The sequence below is a fragment of the Tupaia chinensis genome, unplaced genomic scaffold, assembly GCF_000334495.1.
Source record: "Tupaia chinensis unplaced genomic scaffold, TupChi_1.0 Scaffold146907_1, whole genome shotgun sequence".
Taxonomy (NCBI): domain Eukaryota; kingdom Metazoa; phylum Chordata; class Mammalia; order Scandentia; family Tupaiidae; genus Tupaia; species Tupaia belangeri.
This window is the reverse complement of record NW_006206760.1, coordinates 902,921-923,416: the sequence shown is the minus strand read 5'-3', so window position 1 is coordinate 923,416 and position 20,496 is coordinate 902,921. Positions and strand designations below refer to the sequence as shown.

General features: G+C 48.8%; 1 protein-coding gene across 6 annotated transcripts in view; it reads right to left on the bottom strand.

Moving 5' to 3' along the window:
* The window catches only part of APBB2 (amyloid beta precursor protein binding family B member 2), a 329,153-nt gene that overhangs the window by 55,393 nt on the left and 253,264 nt on the right, over window positions 1-20,496 (bottom strand). For all 6 annotated transcript variants that reach the window (XM_006169204.3, XM_006169203.3, XM_006169208.3 and 3 more), the window contains 2 exons: window positions 16,404-16,550; window positions 15,426-15,553 (listed from right to left, as the gene is read on the bottom strand). In XM_006169204.3, the coding sequence (XP_006169266.1) occupies window positions 15,426-15,553; window positions 16,404-16,550 (275 nt within the window). The remainder of the gene's footprint in view (window positions 1-15,425; window positions 15,554-16,403; window positions 16,551-20,496) is intronic.

Sequence of the window (20,496 nt, the reverse complement as noted above, 5' to 3'; positions counted from 1 at the left end):
GCCCTATAGTGAAAAACCTCTCCAAAAAAAAAAAAAAAAAAAACCCAAAACTCCAAAAACTTCCTTTTGCAATTTTCTTTTTTTAAAAGGTTTAATCTTAGGGCATATTTGCTCATGGGGCGGCGGGGGGGTGGGGTGGGGGTAGGGAGACACAGAGACAGTGAGAGGGAAAGTGAGAAATCACTCCCTGGGGTGATGGCCATGCGGTAATCCCTTCTCCGTTCTCTTCCTGGGATCTTGGGTCACGCAGGCACACACACCCGGTGTGATTTTAAAGCCACTACAGCTGGGACTCGAATTGCAGTTGGCCAAATGGGTGCCCAGTAATGTAACCACTATGCCATCTGCTGGACCCCCTTTTGCACATTTTACAAAAATCACATGAACTCACTTCTAGGTTTCCTCCAAGAACTTGAAAGGGCTGGGTCACACGGAGGAAGCTGAGGAAAAGGTCATTCAAACTAACTTTGTAATTTCTCTTGAGAAGCGCAGAGATCGAATGAGCCATTTCAAAGGGAAGCAGTCCCAAATGTAGAATTTCGGCAACTGATGACATGTGAGATGGGTCAGGACCCCCCTAAAGGGGAGCCGTAAGTGCTCACGGTGGTCTATTCTGACGGCTTCTGGCTGCGTGGAGGATGAATGAAATGAACTCTTACTTGGTAACTGAACGGAAGAGGCCTTGAATGCATATTGAACGATGCCTGGTACAGTTGGAAGTCTAAATCAGCAATTCCAATCTCTGAGTCATTTCAGAAGTTGACGTACCTCGGGGCTGACAGGTGGTGTGGTGCTTAAGGGTGCTGGACTCCCCCATGGCAGACCATGGTTTGAGTCCTGGACTTGGTGTCTTGCTTTCTCTCTCTCTCTCTCTGTTCCTCTCTGGTCAAATTAAAATAAATAAATAAATAAGTTAAATAATTCTTTAAATAAAAAAAAAAAAAGAAGTTGAAGAACTTTTTACAAAAGAGCTTAATGACTTACTTTGAACAGAATACTCTCTTTTTGAAGAGCAGAGGTTAGACCAAATTGGCCCATTTTACCACCAAAGAGTCATTTTATTATCTTAGCCACTGAAGACCTCTAATGTTAATATCTATTTCTATTTTCTTTTCTTCTTTTTCTTTTAGGATTTGTGCCACAGGGTGCATGTGCTCACAGGAGAGAGACGAAGAGAGGGAAAGTGAGAAATTACCATCTGGGAGGATGGCCATGCCACAGTCCCTTCTCCTCCATTTTCCTCTTGGGATTTCGTGCGCGCACACACACACACACACATTTTTCAAGCTGCTGGGTCCGGGACTCGAACTGTGAAGTTGTGGGATCCAGCGCTTTAACCACTTAGCCACCTGCTGGCCCAATATCTGTTTCTTATACATGTAAGTGACCTGACTTGTCCCCATGCCATTTTTTTGGAAATGATTACTTAGCCACTAAGCGTTAACTTCTGTCCAGCCGCTAACCAATACTACCACCCTGAGTTGACATATTTTAATTCCCACCAAAGCAAAGATCCCTAACATTAAAAAACATGGTTTTTCTTTGTTTATGATAGGGTGCGTGCATAGATGAGAAAGCGAGTGAGAGAGAGAGAACCCTCCACAATTTCTAGTCATGTCATAATCCCGTCCCAGCTGGTGGGATCTCGGGCACTTGTACGTGTGACTGACTGTTTCCGGCTGACTGGCTGGGATTTTGAAAGGCAGATACTATAAATTTTACAGCTTTTCTCTCTATTTTTTTTTTTTTTAAATTTTTTGCTATAGGGCACATGCACTTGCCAGAGAGAGAGAGACAGAGAGGGAAAGTGAGAAATCACTCTCGAGGGGCAATGGCCATGCTGCAATCCCTTCTCCACTTCCCTCTTGGGATTCTGGGCACACAATCACCCATGACCATTGTTCTTGTCAGGCTGCTGGCTCTACGGCTCAAACCACGGAACTGGCCATGTGGGATCCAGCACCTTAACCTCTACGCCCCCTGCTGGCCCTGAGGCATACGGCTTCTCTTGAGCAGCGTATTACCTCTGAGCCTCAGAGTCAGCCCAGAGCCTTACTGTAGTGGTGGACCTGGGGGTTCAGACCTTATACAATCCTGTCATTTCCCCGCTGGCCTCTTCTCTGTGTAAAATGCAATAAAACCTTCCTCTCGAGGCTGTTGTAAGAGCTGAAATGAAGAAAGAACAAAACAAAAGCCTCTGATAGAACTAGGGTGGTGCGAGGCACCTGGATGTGGTAGCCGTCATCCCTAGGGGCGTCAGCGGTTTGAAACCTTGAAATGAGTTCTGCACGGGACACTTGTTGGCTTGGCCATCCTGACCCCACCTTTGGGAAAAATCGCTCCATCCCAATCCAGGTGGCAGCAGGGGGCTCCTAGCTGACAATCCTGACACTCCGTATGAGGTTAGCCTGACACAGTTCATGAGAAGGGTGTGGGGGTGGTGTGTGGGGTGTGTGCCTAGCCTATGCTATGTTAGTCTTTTGCTATAGGGCTCGTGCGCTCGCCAGAAACACAGAGAGAGACAGAGAGACAGAAAGCAAGAAATCACCCCCCAGGAGGATGGCCATGCCGCAATCCCTTCTCCTCTGTTCTCCTCTTGGGATCTTGGGCATGCACACATACGCGCCTGGTGTGAGTTTAAGCCGCTGGGTACAGGACTCGGAGTGTGGTCGACTACATGGGTATCCAGTGACATAGCCATTATGCCACCTGCTGGTCCCAGTAAAATTAAAATTTTAATACTATTTTTCTTAAACTAATATGTCCAATTAGCTCACAATCTTATTTCCATGTGCAAATCAATATGACATATCATTATGCGATATTTCATCCTTTTTTTTTTTTAATACAGTGTCTGAATTCTGGCCTGTGTTTCAACACTTTACAACACACCTCAATTCAGAATAGCCACATCTCAAGTGCTCGAGGCCACGTGTGACTTGTACGTACATATATATGTACACACACATATATATATTGTTTTTTAGTTTGGCTAGTTTCCTTCTGCACAATGTGCTGAGATTCACTTAGCATGCTGCCGAGTACATCAACAGCTGGTCCCTCTCTGCCGCGGAGTAAATACCCACTGACTCCTACAACCTGTTTATGTGTTCACCTGCTCACGGGCACTGGAATCGTCCACAGCTTTGGTTGTTATTCGCTGCATGCACGAGAGCCTGTGTTAACTCTTGGGAAATGATGCTTTGACCCAGCTACGGAGGAGGAGGAATCCTTAGGGCTCCCGCACTCACTGCACGCTGGGGGGAGCGGAGGGCGGGCGGGCTCCCAGCGGCTGGCTAGACAGCAAATTAACCACAGCTGCTGGGCATGAGTCCGGGGAGTGAGTGCACACACAGGGATAAAGGAGTGAATGCATATAGAACCCAGGAGAGTGAACAGCTTTGAAGTAGGTTGGGGAGTGGCGATGTTTAAAGATAAAAAAATCCCAGTTTCAACCATGTTGCATTTAACTGATTTGTTCTGGGATCCCAGGATGCAGTAAATGTGCCTTAAGCCCTCCGGGGGCCCTCCAGGGCCACACCCACAGTGACCTCATGGTATGGTATATGGTTAGAAAAGAAGCTTCTTTCAAAAGGTGGCTGCGGGACCAGAAGTTGGCATAACAGCTATGTCGCTGGACTCCCACGTAGTCGACCGCGGTTTGAATCCCAGACCCGGTGGGTTAAACTCACACCGGGTGTGTGTGCGTGCGTGCGATCCCGGGAGAGGAAGGGATGGCGGCGTGGCCATCCTCCCTGGGGACGGGGGGGATTTCTTGCTTTCTGTCTCTCTGTCTCTCTGTCTGGAGAGTGCACGCTCCCTATAGCAAAAACCTCTCCAAAAACAAAACCAAAAAACAAAAAAATAAAAGAAAGAAAAGCGACTGGACATTCATCTGCAATACTAGAGGCTTTTAGCGATCGTTGGATCCACCTAATCTTGTACTGAGCACCTGCGACATGCCGGGGACCGAGTTCAGGTCTGGGTTATTGTGAGTTATCGCCCTCTCTGCTCACGAATGCACTTATCCAAGGGTTGTCAGGCCTGTTTCTACTACAACTGCTTCTCCTCCTTGTCTAGGAATGTGCCTAGAATTCTAAGATCTTAGCACTCTGCGGGGGCTGACCCAGAACTCTTGCAGCCACGCACGATCAGCTTCCTCCTGTTGCACCCAGAAAGGTCCATTTTTCACCTGGTTCAAGGCTTAGGGAAACTGCAAGGTGACAGCTGTTCAGGGGACCTCCTCAGGACTTCCTGTTCCCTGACACTCCAGCCTCGAGGCCCCTTTCACTGGCTGGAGCTGACCCATGCTTATGACTCACCCCAGACGGTACACTGAGGCAGAGTCACCAACGGATCACCCCTTGCTCAGCAGAAATCAGTTCCTCATCCATCCACCGATAGGAACAGCACCGCCGTGAACGATCCATTTAAAAACACCCCAGCACACTCCTCTGAGGGCAGCTTTTTGGACGATCGCTTATTAATACAATGTCTTTTGTTAAAGGTTATTCTATGTTGAAAGCATAGCCAGCACCTCGGCATGATTCATCGAAACCAAGGAAGCCATTTTTAAAGAGAGAAAATATAACCACAGTGTAAGTCACAACGTGGTCAAGGAAATTTGGACGCCTCTGCTTATCATGGGGCTGCATTAAAAAGAAATTAGCTCCGAGGTCAAGATAATTCTGTCGTGTGGGGAGAGGGCTCCCCGGAAGCCTCTTCTCCCTGAGGCAAGACCAGCGTAGCCTAGATTAAACTTTCATCGGCAGAGCTCGGGAGTCATCAATCTTTCATTACTGTCTGCTCGGAGAATCCCCCACGAGCTGTCTGGAGGAAGCTCTTCGTCTTCCGTCTTCTGAATGAGACCCACCAAATTACTCCAAGGGATGAATCAATGGCTAGGCGAAACCAGAGGTAACTCTCAGATCAGCTTGAAAACCAAGAGGCTTGCTATTTCGCAGTCTTGTCATCAAACACAGAAATGCCCCTTATCCCTGGCAATTTCTACCAATTTAGAAAGGCAGGTTTCTTGGCACGAGTGTGGCTTGTTGCCCACCGTGTGGTGTAGTCAAGCAGAAAGCCTAGCCCTGCTCCCTGGTTCAGAAAGGCCTTCCCAAATGCCCTCCACTGCAGACTACCCCCTACCCCACCCTGTGCAGGTGGCTGTCTCTTCAGCCAGTCTTAAGTCCTTCTTAGGGAGGGACGGGGAGAACATTAGGAACCAAATCGCTTATTTGAGCAGAGAGAATTATCATGTAAACATGTAAAGAATTATAACTAGTGGGCCAGCAGGTGGCAGGTGGTTAAGGCACTGGACTCCCATACGGCCGGCCGCAGTTCAGGTCCTGGACCCAGTGACTTGAAAATCATGCCAGGCACATGTGCATGCATGCCCTAAATCCCAAGAAGAGAATGGAGAAGAGCCATCCTCCCTGCGGGTGGTCTCTGACTTCCCCCCTCTTTTCTCACTTTCCCCCTCTCTCTCTCTGTCTCTCTCTCCAGCAAGTGCACGCACCCTATGGCAAAAAAAAAAAAAAAAAAATCTTAAAACAATTTTTAAAAAGAATTACAGTTAATAACTAAAAAGGGAAAAAGGGAGCATGCAGAAGTGACTGTGGAGGCAGCAATTCCAAGAGGGTGTGATGGGAGGGTTGAGGGAGCGGAGAGAAAAGGGAGAGCTATTTAAACGCAGAAGCTTGGAGAAGCCAGTCTGGGGAGCGGGGCTGAGGAGGAGGAGCTCTCTGGCAGTGTCTCCAGGCTCGAGGAGAAAGCAGATCTCATGGTGCAGGCCAGCCCGTTGTGCTGGTGGCGCTGCACGCGCTGCAAAACTGCAGATGGAGCCGGATGGGGCACACAGCTCAAACGCAACGCTCTGGGAGCTAGCTCTGTGTGGGCAGGTTCTGGGTTCATGCCTGGAGACTCCCTGAGCACGCTGGGCATTGTGTGCCCACGAGCTGGAGCTGGCTGAGAAGGGGGTTGGGATGTCAAGATCTTGTTGGGGTGTTTCTCTCTTTTGCCCAAGGAAGCAAGAAATCTAAAAAATTAATAAATCAAGTGATTCAGAGTGAAGCAACCAGAACAAGAAGCCGTTAGAAAATGATGCTGGTGGGACCAGCAATTAGCGTAATGGTTATGTTGCTGGACTCCCACGTAGTCGACCATGGTTCGAGTCCCAGACCCGGTGGCCTAAACTCACGCCGGGCGCATGTGCGTGCGTGCCCAAGATCCCAAGAGGAGAATGGAGGAGAAGGGATTGCGGCGTGGCCATCACCCCTGGGGGGGTGATTTCTCGCTTTCTGTCTCTCTGTCTCTCTCTGTCCGTCTGGTGAGTGCATGCGCCCTATAGCAAAAACCTCTCCAAAAAAAAAAGAAAAAGAAAAAAAAATAGAAAATTATGCTGGTAGGAGCAGACAGCACAGGAGGAGCACTGTCCCTGCTCTGCCTTGCAGGCTCCTTCCAGGCTGCCCGGCTGTCAGTCTAACACAGAGAATCAGACACAGACTCGAGCCTTCCAGTCCACCCCAGGGTCACCAAGCAGAGCAGGGAAGGGTGGGTTTGGAGCAGAGGAAAACAGCATGGTGGGCAATAAGTGGGTCGCGGGGTGGAGGAGCTTGAGGTGACTGGTTTCCAGACGGCATCAGAAGGCTGTCCTTTCCCCTCTTCTTTTCTGATACTAGTTTTAACTCCGCAACTGTCTCCCCAGCGACAAATGCCATTTCCCAGCATGCTTTGCACCTGAGTGTGGCCAATGGGGCGTGATCAGAACAGAAGTGCAGGATGCAAGCTCCAGGTCATCTTCAACTTGGAGGCAAGTCACTCGGCCCGATTAGATGAGAACGACACGTTTTTGGAGAGGTTAAAAAAATACATAAATAAAAGAAAAAAAGACAATAAAGAGAATGACACTTAAGAGTCTTTCTTTAGATCACCGTTCATGAGGTTTGTTCCAGAGAAAACAATCGAGTCAAAGATAACCTGATTTGTAAAGTTATGAATCGTTATTAGATTTTATTCAAACTGTTCATCAAAATCAGATAAAAGAGGTACAAAACACCTTCTAGAAAGAGAAGTTTTGCTATGTAAACTATAAGCAAAAAGAATAGCACAGGGGGGGGCCAGCCCATGATGTGGGGGGGTTAAGGTACCAGATTCTACATGGTTGGCTAAGCAGTTCGAGTCTCGGACCCGGTGATTGAAAAACATCCTGGGTGCAGTGCAAGCATGCCCAAAATCCGGAGAGGAGAAACAGAGAAGAGATTACAGCATGAACATCTCCCATGACGGATGCTTTCTCACTTTCCTTCTGTCTCTGTATCTCTCTGACAAGCGCATATCCCCTCTAGAAAATTAAAAAGAAAAAATTTCGCAAGGTAAACATTCAATCTGTACTTTCTTTTCTTTTTTAAAGAGAGATGCTTCCCTGTAGAGCGCATGAGTTTGCCATAGAGACAGAGAGACAGGAAGCGAGAAATCACCCCCCAGGGGGGATGGTCACACCGCAATCCCTTCTCCATTCTCCTCTCGGGATCTTGGGTACATGTGCACATGCTACTGTGTCCAGGACTTGAACTGCGGTCAACTATGTGGGAATCCAGAGACATAGCCATTATGGTATCCGCTGGTCCTTCAATTTGTACTTTTTAAAAAAGCACTTGAGTACAATGGCGACTGAAGGAATTTTGTCTTCATTAGTGCAAGCCCAGTGGAGTTTCCATTTATAATATTTATCTAGTAAACATAATTCAAATTTCACTTATAAACAAAAACAGTAATTTAGTGTTGCCACTAACTTTTACAGTATAATTTTTTTTTTTTAATTCTTTTTGTAGAGAGTTTTTGCTATAGGACGTGTGTGCTCGCCAGGAAGACGAGACAGAGACACAGAAAGAGAGAAATCACCCCCCAGAAGGGGTGGCCATGCTGCAGTCCCTTCTCTGTTCTCCTCTTGAGATTTTGGGCACAAATGCACACACACCCAGTGTGAAATTAAGCCACTGGATCTGGGACTCGAACCACCGTTTGCTATGTGGGAGTCCAGTGACGTAACCATTATGCCATCTGCTGGTCCCTGTATTAAGGATTTTTAAGAAGTTATTTTATGTATTTCTTCCACAAGTGAGAGAGACAGAGACAGAATGAGAAAGAGATAGGATGAGGGAAAAAGAGAGAGAGACCCAGACAGTACCAGAGGGGACTCCAGACACGAACCGAGAACCCGTGTATTCCGTCATCTTCACAGAGCGTGGGGTTTACTGACGCACCACTGTCTCCCCCCCACTACCCAGAGCAGCATGTCCCAGTGTCTTCCACGAGTCTGGACTTCAGCAAGAAAGAGGTTCCAGCTGTGTCTGGAAAATGCTTTCTGGGTGTGTCCCAGGGCACGTGGCACAGGAACGCCTCTGAGAGGGACAACCGGAGCACAGGGGCCTTCACACTTGCTTAGCCCAGTTTCTCAAGGGACGCCAGAACCACGTGCTTTTTTTCCAAGAAGATCTATGAACACCTCGCCTGCTAAACAGTCCGTGACTCACAGATACAAGTCACTCGGGAACATCCCATTCACGGGTCTTGAACCCTCTGGTCATACTGTCTACCCGGTTCCCTTGCATGGGAAGTGGATGGGATTGGCAGACTGCTGGTGGTTGGCTCACAGACACGTGGATTTGTGTGCCCCTTCCCTGAAGGTGGGCGCACTTCTGCCACAAGGGAAGAGGAGGGCCCTCTTAAAAGGTCCCTGTGTTCACAAGTTATGTCGTTTGCCTTAGATCCTTCTAGAAGGTACGAGGAAGAAGCTGCTCCCCAGGGTCGGAATGAGTCAGACCACTGACGTCAGAAGTCAGCAGAGCCCCCGGAACAGGCAGATGTCCCCCCATACCCTCGTTTGGGAGGGTGGCTTGGCAGACCACACAGATGACAGAGAGCAAGATGCCATCAATGGCCAGACCCGTGGGCACCCTACGGATGCTGTCCTTCACCCAGAGGGTGACAGCAGATGGGGTCAATCCGGAGCTCCCCAAGGCTGCAGCGGATGGCAGATTCGGGGCTTCTGAAACCCCTCTGCCCAGCCTCCCTCTCTGCAAGCCTGATGTTCACCCCGCGTAATGAGGACCCACCAAGTACACTGCAGCCCAAGGGGGTAGGCCGCCCCACTTTGCCAGGCGATAACGCGAATGGGCTCCCAGAAACGTCTTCATGAAGACGGGCACAACCCTCTGGAGACCCGTCGGTCAGCACAGTCCTGCGACAACCGGAACTCTGGTGTGACTGCACTTCCTTAGAGGACGTTTGCAGTAAGAGGTTGCTCCAGCTCAGTGGTGGGTTCAGTAGGGGGCGTCACTTACCCCACAAGGAATGTCTTTTTTTTTTTTTGAGAGGTTTTTACTACAAGGCGCGTGCACCCGCCAGACAGACAGAGATAGACAGAAAGAGAAGAAATCACCCCCCAGGGGAGATGCCCACGCTGCAATCCCTTCTCCTCCATTCTCCCCTCGGGATTTTGGGCATACACACACTTGATGTAAGTTTAAGCCACTGGGTCTAGGACTTGAACCGCAGTCAACTGCATGAAAGTCCAGTGACATAGCCATTGCGACAACTGCTGGTCCTGGTTTTGTTAAATTTCTGTTACATTGAGCCATTCAAATTAGTGACTGAAATTTTTCTCAGTCCACATGGTTATAGCCTTAAAATTTTTTCTCCATAAACTTGTTATCTTATTAAACAACAAGATCCTGTTAACATTAGTTAGATTGTTTATTTGAAAGAATTAACTGTAATACATACTTTATTTGTAGGAAAGAACTGGAAAGACTACGAAAAGATTTGGAAGAAGAAAAGGCCCTGAGAAGTAATCTAGAGGTAATTTATTTCTCCCAGCACTGACATTTGAAACATAAACTGACATGATTTTTACCCTAGTCCAACTGGATGATTGGTTAAAATTATGCTATTTTACCTGCTGCATGGTAGCCTAAATTTCTTGCTGACTTTTAGTTTCAGTCTGTTCATTCATGCAATAGGTTTTTTTTTTTTTTTGAGAAGTTTTTGCTACAGAGCGCATGCACTCGCCAGAAAGACAGAGACAGAAAGTGAGAAATCATCCCCCCAGTGGAGATGGCCATGCCGCAGTCCCTTCTCCTCCATTCTCCTCTTGGGATCTTGGGCACATACGCACACGCACCCGACGTGAGTTTAAGCCACATGGTCTGGGACTCGAACCACAGTCAACTACATGGGAGTTCAGCAACATAGCCATTATGCTAACTGCTGGTCCCGCAATAGATATTTTTTAAGCACTAACTCTAGTAGTGTGTGAACCACCAATATGTTTGTGAAGAAAACAGGCCTCTTTAAGATAGTCTTCAGTCTTCCTCAAGTTATATTTGGTTGGTGGAAAGTCACAATGCTTTTTTCTGTAGAAAAACAAAAATATGTCATGACCTTCTCAATGGCCTGATATTTCTCTCTTCCCCTCCCCGTCCCTCCCCTCCCTCCTCTCCTCTCCTTTCCCCTCTTCTCTCTTCCCTCTCCCCTCTCTCCTCTTTTCTTTTATATTTGTGTATTTTATTCTGATATCTTTGTTTTTACTTCTTTTTAACTTCCTTAATTTTCTTTTTCTGTTTATCTCAAGAGACGTGTGCTGCCTTTTTTTAAAGAGGGTTCAGTAGGGGGCGTCACTTACCCCACAAGGAATGTCTTTTTTTTTTTTTGAGAGGTTTTTACTACAAGGCGCGTGCACCCGCCAGACAGATAAATCACCCCCCAGGGGGGATGGCCACGCCGCAATCCCTTCTCCTCCATTCTCTCGGGATCTTGGGCACGCACGCACACGCGCCCGGCGTGAGTTTTAAGACACGGGGTCCTGGACTCGACTACATGGGAGTCCAGCGACACAGCCCTTACACTAACTGCTGGTTCCATAAAGAATGTCTTTAAAGCCAATCATGATTAGGTGAATGCATTAATAAAGTGCCAAATCCCAATTACTTTCCTACATTCTGAAATAACATGGCTCATGTGAAGTGGTCTAGATTTTAAGGAAGATTTTCTGCCCTTCCAGTCTGGGATACACACTTCCCTGATTCATTTTAACCACATCAAGAAATTCCCAAAGTGATTCCACTTTCTCAGCAAGGAAACGTACAAAAGAGAATGCGAAATGGACTCATTTTCACAAGTAAAATGAAACACTTTTATGTTTTATTCATGCAAAGTGAAAACCCTTTTCCTTCGCAGCATTACAAATTGAATTTGCTCTTGTAAATTGCTGTTAAGAAAAAAAAAGAATCAAAAGCAAAGGAAAGTTAAAAAGGCAGGAATACAAAGACCTCTTCTAGAGAATAAAAACAGGAACCCCACTGGGGAGTAATACAACCTCTCAGTGGCAAATAGCCTTCCTTATTTACTGCTTCCCCAAGCCACTCAGCTCAGGGGCCCCCACATATTGCTGAAGTCTTGAAAACCTATGTAGAACCCCGAGTGTATTTCTTTTTTTTGGAGAGGTTTTTGCTATAGGGCGTGTGCGCTCGCCAGACAGAGAGAGAGAGACAGAAAAACAGAAAGCGAGAAATCCCCCCCCCCCCCAGGGGGGATGGCCGCAATCCCTTCTCCTCCATTCTCCTCTCAGGATCTTGGGCACGCACGCACACGCACCTGGTGTGAGTTTTAAGCCACTGGGTCTGGGACTCGAACCGCGGTCGACTACATGGAAGTCCAGAGACATAGCCATTACGCTAACTGCTGGTCACCCCCCCCCACCGAGTGTATTTCTAAATCATACTTATCTGCTAACAGCCAGTCAGTTTAACAAAGGACTTAATGGCGAGCCAGTGGCGTTATGGTTGAGGTGGCTGGCTCCATCATGGCTAACTCTGCAGCTAGAAAAAAATTCAGGTGAGCACCTGTGCTTTTTTGTTTCTCCAAAGTCCTTTCCAGAGTGCCTGGGGGAGTCTGGCTCTAGATACTGACTGACCATTTTGGCCCATTAGTAACAGGATTCTTCCTATATCCTGCCCTTGACATAGTATAGAATTATCTTTGTGATGTATATTAAGTCTCCTTATCTCTGTTAAAGTACATTCATTAAAAAATAAATTTAAAAAAAAATTTTTTGGAGAGGTTTTTGCTATAGGGCGTCTGCCCTTGCCAGAAAGACAGAGAGAGACAGAGAGACAGAAAGCGAGAAATCACTTCCCAGGGGGGATGGCCACACCGCAATCCCTTCTCCTCCATTCTCCTCTCGGGATCTTGGACATGCACACACATGTGCCCAGCATGAGTTTAAGCCACCAGGTCCGGGACTTGAACCGCGGTTGACTACATGGGAGTCCAGTGATGTAGCCACTAGGCCATCTGCTAGGTCCCCATTTCTTTCTGATCTCAGCAACCTTCCTTTTCCAATCACCACCCTAAAAGTTGTAAAACCCACCTATAACCTACAAGCCTCCCTCTTCCACATGTCCCACCTGGGCTAGACCAATGGAAAAACTTTACGCTAAATTCCCAATTCTGTCTCTCACTCTCAAAATCAAATAAAAGGAACCCCTGTCCCTGATCACCCTGAGAGAAAGGCCTGTGTTGCCTCCTCTCCAGACCTAGGTCACTCATACACTGCTTGGAAATAAACCGCATTAATTATTAATTTTTAAGAGTTGGTTATTTTCTGTGGACATACACATGTGTGTGTGAGTGCACACCTAAAATGCTGAGAAGATACTGGAGAAAGGACTGTGGCATAGACATCCCCCCGGGGGGGTACTTTCTCATCCCCCCTACAAGTCACTCTACCTCAGCACATGCGCCGTATACCAACATTTATTTTCAAAACAAGGGAGGGATTTAAAAACATGAGTTATTGGGCCACAATTCAGAAACCACCAAGGCAAGGCATCCTAATTGACATGCCATCTTTGGAGGGGAGGGCTCTTCCTGGTTTGCAGGGTGCATGAACTCACTGTAAGGAATAGGCCGACCACACGAGAAAATAGAAATGTAGAGCCTTTATTGGGAATGCTCCCAGGCCCAGCGAGGTGTGCTGGTCCGACAGAAGTGGGGGGCGCAGAGAAATCGTGCCCTGGGGCTGGGCTTAGTGATTTCTATAAGGGTATAGGGAGGGGGAGTGTCTTAGAGGTAGAGACAGTCCATGTATGGTAATGGTTTAGGGGGAGAGCAGATTACCGTGCCAAGTAGGGTCTGGTGCCGTGTGCAGAGTAGAGCGCCGTGTGCAGAGCAGAGCGCCGTGTGCAGAGCAGAGCGCCGTGTGCTACATCCGGGTTAGAGCTGAGTACAGCACAGACTAGAACTGATGACAGACTAGAACTGATGACAGACTAGAACTGGGTTGCACCAGCTGACTGTGGCATGGCGTCCAACCCCTACGTCCACGCTGCCCAGGCCTCCGGCCTAATACTCGTTAGTGTCCGCACAGCCTCTGGTCCTCTATATCACAGGATAAACTGTTCTGGAGGCCTACCTGAGGTCCGCCTCCTCTCTGCCCCCACTGTCCTCGAAGAAGCCACCATGAGCTCCATCTGCTAGCTGAAGTGCTTCAAACAATCACCAGGCATTTTACTATGCCAAGTCACCATGATGATTATTACACGCGTGCATGTTTACACGTATGTTAAGGCCCTTGGTATGTTCTCCATGTCACAGATGGGAGAAACTGAGGCTCAGAACGCTTGCATAACTTTGTCAGTGGAAGAGTGAATCATCCCCTCCTCCCCTCCGAGGACAGGAAACATTTGGCTTCCTTTAAGAGTTGGGGTGGGCTGAAAACCTTATCCATGAAGTCCACGAACAGCCTGACTCTAAGAAAACAACCTCCTCCAACTGTACAGTGGCCAATGATCTCCGCCTTGGCTTCTGCCTTAAAAACACACTTGGAGGGCAGGAATCCGAGGAGGACCGAGCATTTCACATCAAGGGCCTTCCAGCAAGGCTTCATGTGTATGTAGCGGCCAAACAGCGTCGGCCCAGCGCTTTGTAGGATGCCAGCCCCAGTGCTACGGCTCTGCCAAGCAAGGCACCAGGTGTGTGCCCGTCCTCTGTCCGCTTGCTCCCCACGCCACCCGGCTTAGACGTCACTGCTCACCACTCTGAGACAGAAGGCCAAAGACACACCTGCTCCAAGAAGGCGTCTCTCCCCCCAGCCCTCTATTTTGCAGAGTGTTTCTCATGCCTGGCCCCGGTGCATATGCTTGTTTTCTGAGGGAAGAACACTTACCATAATCCTTCTTTCCTGCTTCAAGACTTGCCAATCAAATGTGCTAATATCTGGCCTTGGTAGACAAAAGGTAGCCCAACTTTCCACCTCAAAACGCTATAAAAAACCAGAATGGGGACCAGCAGATGGCGTAGTGATTATGTTGCTGGACTCCCATGTAGTCCACAGCGGTTCAAGTCCCAGACCTGGTTGTTCACGCCAGGCACGTGTGCATGTGTGCCCAAAATCCCAAGAGGAGACTGGAGGAGAAGGGATTGCGGCATGGCCATCCCCTATGGGAGAAGATTTCTCACTCACTGTCTCTCTTTGTCTCTCTGGTGAGCGCACATGCGTTATAACAAAAATCTCTTTAAAAAAACCCAGAATGTCCAGGAATCGAACCACAAACACGAGAGAGCCATCTTTCTGCCATCTGGGATGTTCATCCACTCTGCAATGATCTTGCCCATTTTCAGTAAAGCAGTAACTAGTGATGCTCGAGTTGATCCTGACATGCTGGGAGTTCCTCCAATACCTTAGACACCACCAAAGATTGACCGTAGCTCAGCCGCGAACCACAGTGACCGCACCCCAGTGACCTCGCCCCAATCCCCACGTCCGAGGGCTACAATTGCCATTTTATTAGCGAGAACAAGTGCTGAAAACCAGAACTTCCTTCTTGCCAATCATCCTGGATCAGGGAAAAATCCCAGCACCCCTAAGGAAGAGGCATTTCTTGTAAATAACAAAGATGCATCAGGGTTTCAGAAACACACACACTGAGAATACTGGTACGAGTTTTCAAGCATTAAAAAAGCCTAGCCTATTCCAAACCCCTGAAATTCCTGCCCATCATGGCTGAATGACTGTGACCAAAGGCCGGATCGCCCCTCCGTTCCAGCAAGTGCTCTCTGAGGGAGATACGAGAGAACATTGCCCAACGACTAGGACTGCACAGAATGAAAGGGCGTCGGTTCCAAAACGCGTGAAGAGGAGAGGGCACGGGGGTCAGACTTTCTGGGTGAAAAACGCTGGTCCGGAGGAGAAAGGAATGCAGAGTTTGGGGTGCAGGATCTGAGAAGAGAAGTAGCTGGGAGGCCAGGGAGAAGAGAGGGGCTTCAGTCTTTGACTAAGTGTCTAGCAGAGTCCCTTGTCCGGTTTGGCAGGCGGGGAAGTGCCATGAGAACCCAGCCCGGGCCCCGGCGCCCCGCCGACTCCCCTGCCGTTGTCGCGGCCCACGCCCCACACGCGGATGCTCACGATGGGCTGGGAGTGCAGCACGCTGTGGTCCATGGGGTCCACCAGGCTGAGCGTGTCGTTCTCCAGAATGAGGTACATGTCCTTGCCCTGGAGTCAGCGAGAAAACATGCCGTCTTCCTCGTGCAGGCTCTGCACCTGACCGCGGGCGTGGCGACCTGGCAGTGCCGTCGCAAGGACCGAAGGAAGCCACCCTGGGTCTGTGGTGTGTTTCCTAAGAGAGAAGCACCTCTCCGGCCTGACGTGGTCACCTGTCCTTCACCTTCACCCACACCCAATCTCTCCCTCCTGCTCCAGGTCCTCTGAAGCATGTCCCGCACCTGGTCTCCAGTTAGCTCTTATTTTTAATGATTGGCGCTTTCAAATCTTTACCAAAAAAGGCTAATGGTGGGACCAGCAGTTAGCATAATGGCTATGTCGCTGGATTCCCACGTAGCCAACCACAGTTTGCCTCCTGGACCCGATAGCTTAAAACTCACGCCGGGCGCGTGTGCGTGCGTGCCCAAGATCCCGAGAGAAGAATGGAGGAGAAGGGATTGCAGCGTGGCCATCCCCCCTGGGGGGTGATTTCTCGCTTTCTATCTCTGTGTCTCTCTCTGTCTGGCGAGCACACACACCCTATAGCAAAAACCTCTCAAAAAAAAAAAAAAAAAAAAAGAGGTTCTGGGCCCCTGAAGGTTACCCCTGAATCCGTGGACTCGGTGACCCCAATCAGAGCCTGTCACTTAGCTCCCGAGAAGTGCGTTCTCCAGGGCCCCAGTCCTCCTGGGATCTGGGAGTGGGAGTAAATGGCCCGAGTGTGCTACGTCTACACCACCTGTCCTTGTGGGAAGATGCACCTGGACAACACCTCGGAAACCCCGGCGTCCACGCCTCATTGCGCTCTGGGGGAACCAAGGGGATGTGAAGAAGTCTTCCCGCCGCGACCTCCAATACTCACCTCGCCCCAAATGCCCACGGTGTCTCGGATGTCGTTTTTGCAGTAGGAGAGCTGCCTGATGCAGTTGTTGACCGCGACACTGCTCTTCCCGGGGGCGAGGTCCTCCTCCGCCATCTCCACCCAGCCCAGGGAGCGCACTGCGAAGCACTGCAAGGCAAGCCAGAGACAGGGAGTTACTCGCCGGTCAGGGTCCGTCTACACCGAGGCCACGATGCTCAGGCCACACCCAAGGTACTGCATTTACTGAGCGCGCAATTGCCTCACTGGGTCCAATCACGAATCAACGGATCACCTAGCTAACCAATCCCGTTTTGTTGGAAAATTCAATTGGGACCGTTCCTTGTTATTAAAACATGTAGGGACCAGCAGTTAGCATAATGGCTATGTCGCTGGACTCCTGTGTGGTCGGCCGCGGTTCGCGTCCCGGACCTGGTGGCTTAAAACTCACACCGGGCGCGTGTGCGTGCGTGCCCAAGATCCCGAGAGGAGAATGGAGGAGAAGGGACTGCGGCGTGGCCATCCCCCCTGGGGGGTGATTTCTCAGTGCTCACTCATCTTAAAATCTAGGGGTTCCCCACACTGCCTGAGTGGCCCTTATACAACTGTCAGAAGGGCAGTGTGCATATGGAGTGAGGTGATGCTGGTGTTCGTGTCCAGGCACTGCTATTTCAGAGTCCATGGGACACAGTGGCTGTGATCTGGGCTATTGGGCATCATTTTGCTTGGAGTGTACAAGAGAACTTCAAAAAGCTCCTGCAGGGGGAATCAGCAGTTAGCGTAATGGCTATGTCGCTAGACTCCCATGTAGTCGACCGTGGTTCAAGTCCTGGTGGTGCTTGTGCGTGCGGGCCCAAGATCCCGAGAGGAGAATGGAGGAGAAGGGATTGCGGCGTGACCATCCCCCCTGGGGGGTGATTTCTTGCTTTCTGTCTCTCTGTCTCTCTCTGTCTGTCTGGCGAGTGCACGTGCCCTATAGCAAAAACCTCTTTAAAAAAAAATGTAGTGATAGCTATCCTCTTGTCCAACCTGCATATGTGTGTGCAGATTTAGTCCTTAAAATAGAGTATCAAAAGTATGATTAGGTAAAATATGTACTATCTGTTATCTAGTATAATGCTGTTTTTTTTTTTAAATAGTAAGAAATACAACCCCATGAGCTCTGTTACTTGTTCATAAGCACCTAGAAAAAGCAAGCAGGAGAGAAAATAAATTAAATACATGTTCAGCATGCATTAATTTCTTTTTCCTTTTTCTTTCTTTCTTTTTTTTTTTTTTTTTTTTTTCAGGTTTTTTGTCTTAGGGTGCGTGCGCTTGCTGGAGAGAGAGAGATTGCAAAATCAACCCCCAGGGGGGATGGCCACGCTGCAATCCCTTCTCCTCCATTCTCCTTTTGGGGTTTTGGGCACGCACGCACACGTGCCCGGTGGGTTTTTAAAGCTGTCAGGTCCAGGACTCGAACCACATGGCTGGCTTCATAGTTCGAGTAGATGTAAGTCACAAGCAAAAAGATTTCGGCAGGCAGACGACTGTTAAATATAATAGCAACAGGTACACTGAGCAATAAATTGAAACTTTTTCTTTAACTCACGCCTGCTTAGTTTTTTACGTAGTTAAGTATAAAGGCCCAGTTAATCAACTCATTAGATTGGTCAAGGCAAGGCATTTGAACTACACAGAGGATTTAAAAAGTGGTCAGTTTCCAAGTGGTTTTCTGGGAGCCACGCCCACACGCGCGCACACACAAATCGGGGGATACAGGGTCTCTCCTAATCCCCTGAACGGCACTGTTCCCAATCTGCAGTATTCATAAATTGGACATGGCCACGTTAGAGGTGTCTGGGATACGCTTATAAAGTATTTGGAAACTTCAGCTATCTTCCCTGAAAGATTGATTGAAATGGTAAAAATCAAACCTTCGTATGAAAGCATAACTGAGTGAACAGACAGCTTTGGACAAAATGACACAGTAACTCAATTTTCTACTCTTTCAAATATGACTAACGAAAAAAAGGACAAATATTAATGTCTACTTTAAAAAATTATTAACTGGGTGAATTTGGGAGTTAAAAAGCTATACAGTATTACTATACCCCATGAACGCACCAAATTCCAGAAAGTGCCAGCCCTGGGCAACTCTCTCGCACTGAGGTCTCCTGAGGGCTACACCACGCCCACCAAGGAGGCCCCTGGCCTGCAGTAAGAGTGCGCCGCCCCCAGTACAGGCCCATGGTGATGTCTGCTCTTGTAAAACTCCTGAATGAAAAAGGGGTTCAGAGCTGAGAAGTGGGGCTATGATCGATGGTGTAGGATCGAATCCATACATACACTGAGCTTCACTAGAATCTGGTCACCTTCCAGCCATGCACCAACTGTTCAAATTCTTGACAATGAGGGACCAGCAGTTAGTGTAATGGCTATGTCGCGGGACTCCCATGTAGTCAACCGTGGTTCGAGTCCCAGACCTGGTGGCTTAAATGCAGGACGGGTGTGTGTGCGTGCATGCCCAAGATCCCAAGAGGAGAATGGAGGAGAAGGGATTGCAGCGTGACCATCCCCCTGAGGGGTGATTTCTCGCTTTCTGTCTCTCTGTCTCTTGCTCTCTTTCTGGCAAGCGCATGTACCGTATAGGAAAAAGAAAACTCTCAAAAAACCAACCAAACAAAAAAACACCAAACAACAAAAGCAAACAAACAAACAAACAAAACAAGTTAGCCTTGGAATTCATGATTAGCACCAACCCCGAAATGCTTGCTGAGCTCACGGACTTGCGAGATACCATAAAGCACAAACCCCACTTATTCTTTCTTTCTTTGGGTAGATTTTTGTCTTCTTTTTTAAAGTTCAGTTATTCACTTCCTCCTTTTAGTTTAGAAAGCATTAAATGTTTATTATAATAATTAAAAAAAAAAAAAACCCTACAGGTGTATAAAGACCAGCACTGCAGTATACAGGAGGGCCATCTGGCTCCAGCATCTGCCTGGCTATCACTGGGATTGCTGATTCCCCGAGCTGGGGTCCCCGTCCCTCCCCGATCCTGGGGTTCCACCCTGGTCATGCAGCAGTTGGAGAGCCCGTGTTCCAGGAACAGGGCAGGAGGGGCAGACGAGGAGCCTCACGTCCTTGGGAGTCAGTGGGCTGGCTCTCAAAGAGCAGCTTCCAGAGTTTCCAAATGTGAACTTGATAATGAAAAAGAAATGAGTGAATTGTCCCACGGTGACCTTCTATATTCTGGCCACAAGAGCAGATCCCTTCCTGAGTTTGCTAATCTCACGTTCTCAGGAGAAAACTCCGAAAGACCAAGGATGACCCGGCCCTTGGAGCAGACGGCACACCAAGACAAAGCCTGAGGAGCCGCCTCGGCCACCACCATGCCGCGGTACCCACAGAAGGGACCCCAGACAGCCGCAAGAGGTCCCAAGAACCTGGTCTCCTGGGAGAGGCTCTGGGGGAGCCCGGCACCCCATCTGCACTTGTGGCTATGCTGCAGGGACACTTGATGGTGACCAGGTCACGGGCGGAGGCTGCCTCAGGCCAGCAGGTGGGGCATTTCCTGGCTGGGCTGGCCTTCCTGCCCCTTCTGATGCACCCCTTCCTTAGTCCCAGACCAAACTATGTCCCTCCGAGGGGACCTCTCAGGTATGCCACAGGGGATGCCAGCCGCCGGCTCCAGTGAAACCTACAGCTTCAGACCTGCTGCCCGTCCTGGGAGCACCGTTGGCTCACTGGCCTGGCCTCTCTTCCACATTGGTTCCCAATGCTGTCACCACCTACTGGCCCAGTCTGCCATCCCCACCTTGTCAACCACCACCTCTAGGCCTCTAGGCACCGTTCAAAGGCCAAAAGTATTTAGTCATTAAATCCTTTGAACTCTCTGAGATTGACACTGAGTTACTGAACCCATTTTACAGATGAGATAACCAGGACAAGTACAAAGCTGGTAAGTGGTGAACCGAGGATTCGAACCCAAGCAGCATGGCTTCTGGGTTCCTCCTCTTTTTTTCTTTTTTTTAAAGAATTATTTATTTGTTTCCATTTGTTGTTATTATTTCATTTGATCAGACAAGAGAGGGAGGAGAGAGAGAAAGAGAAAGAG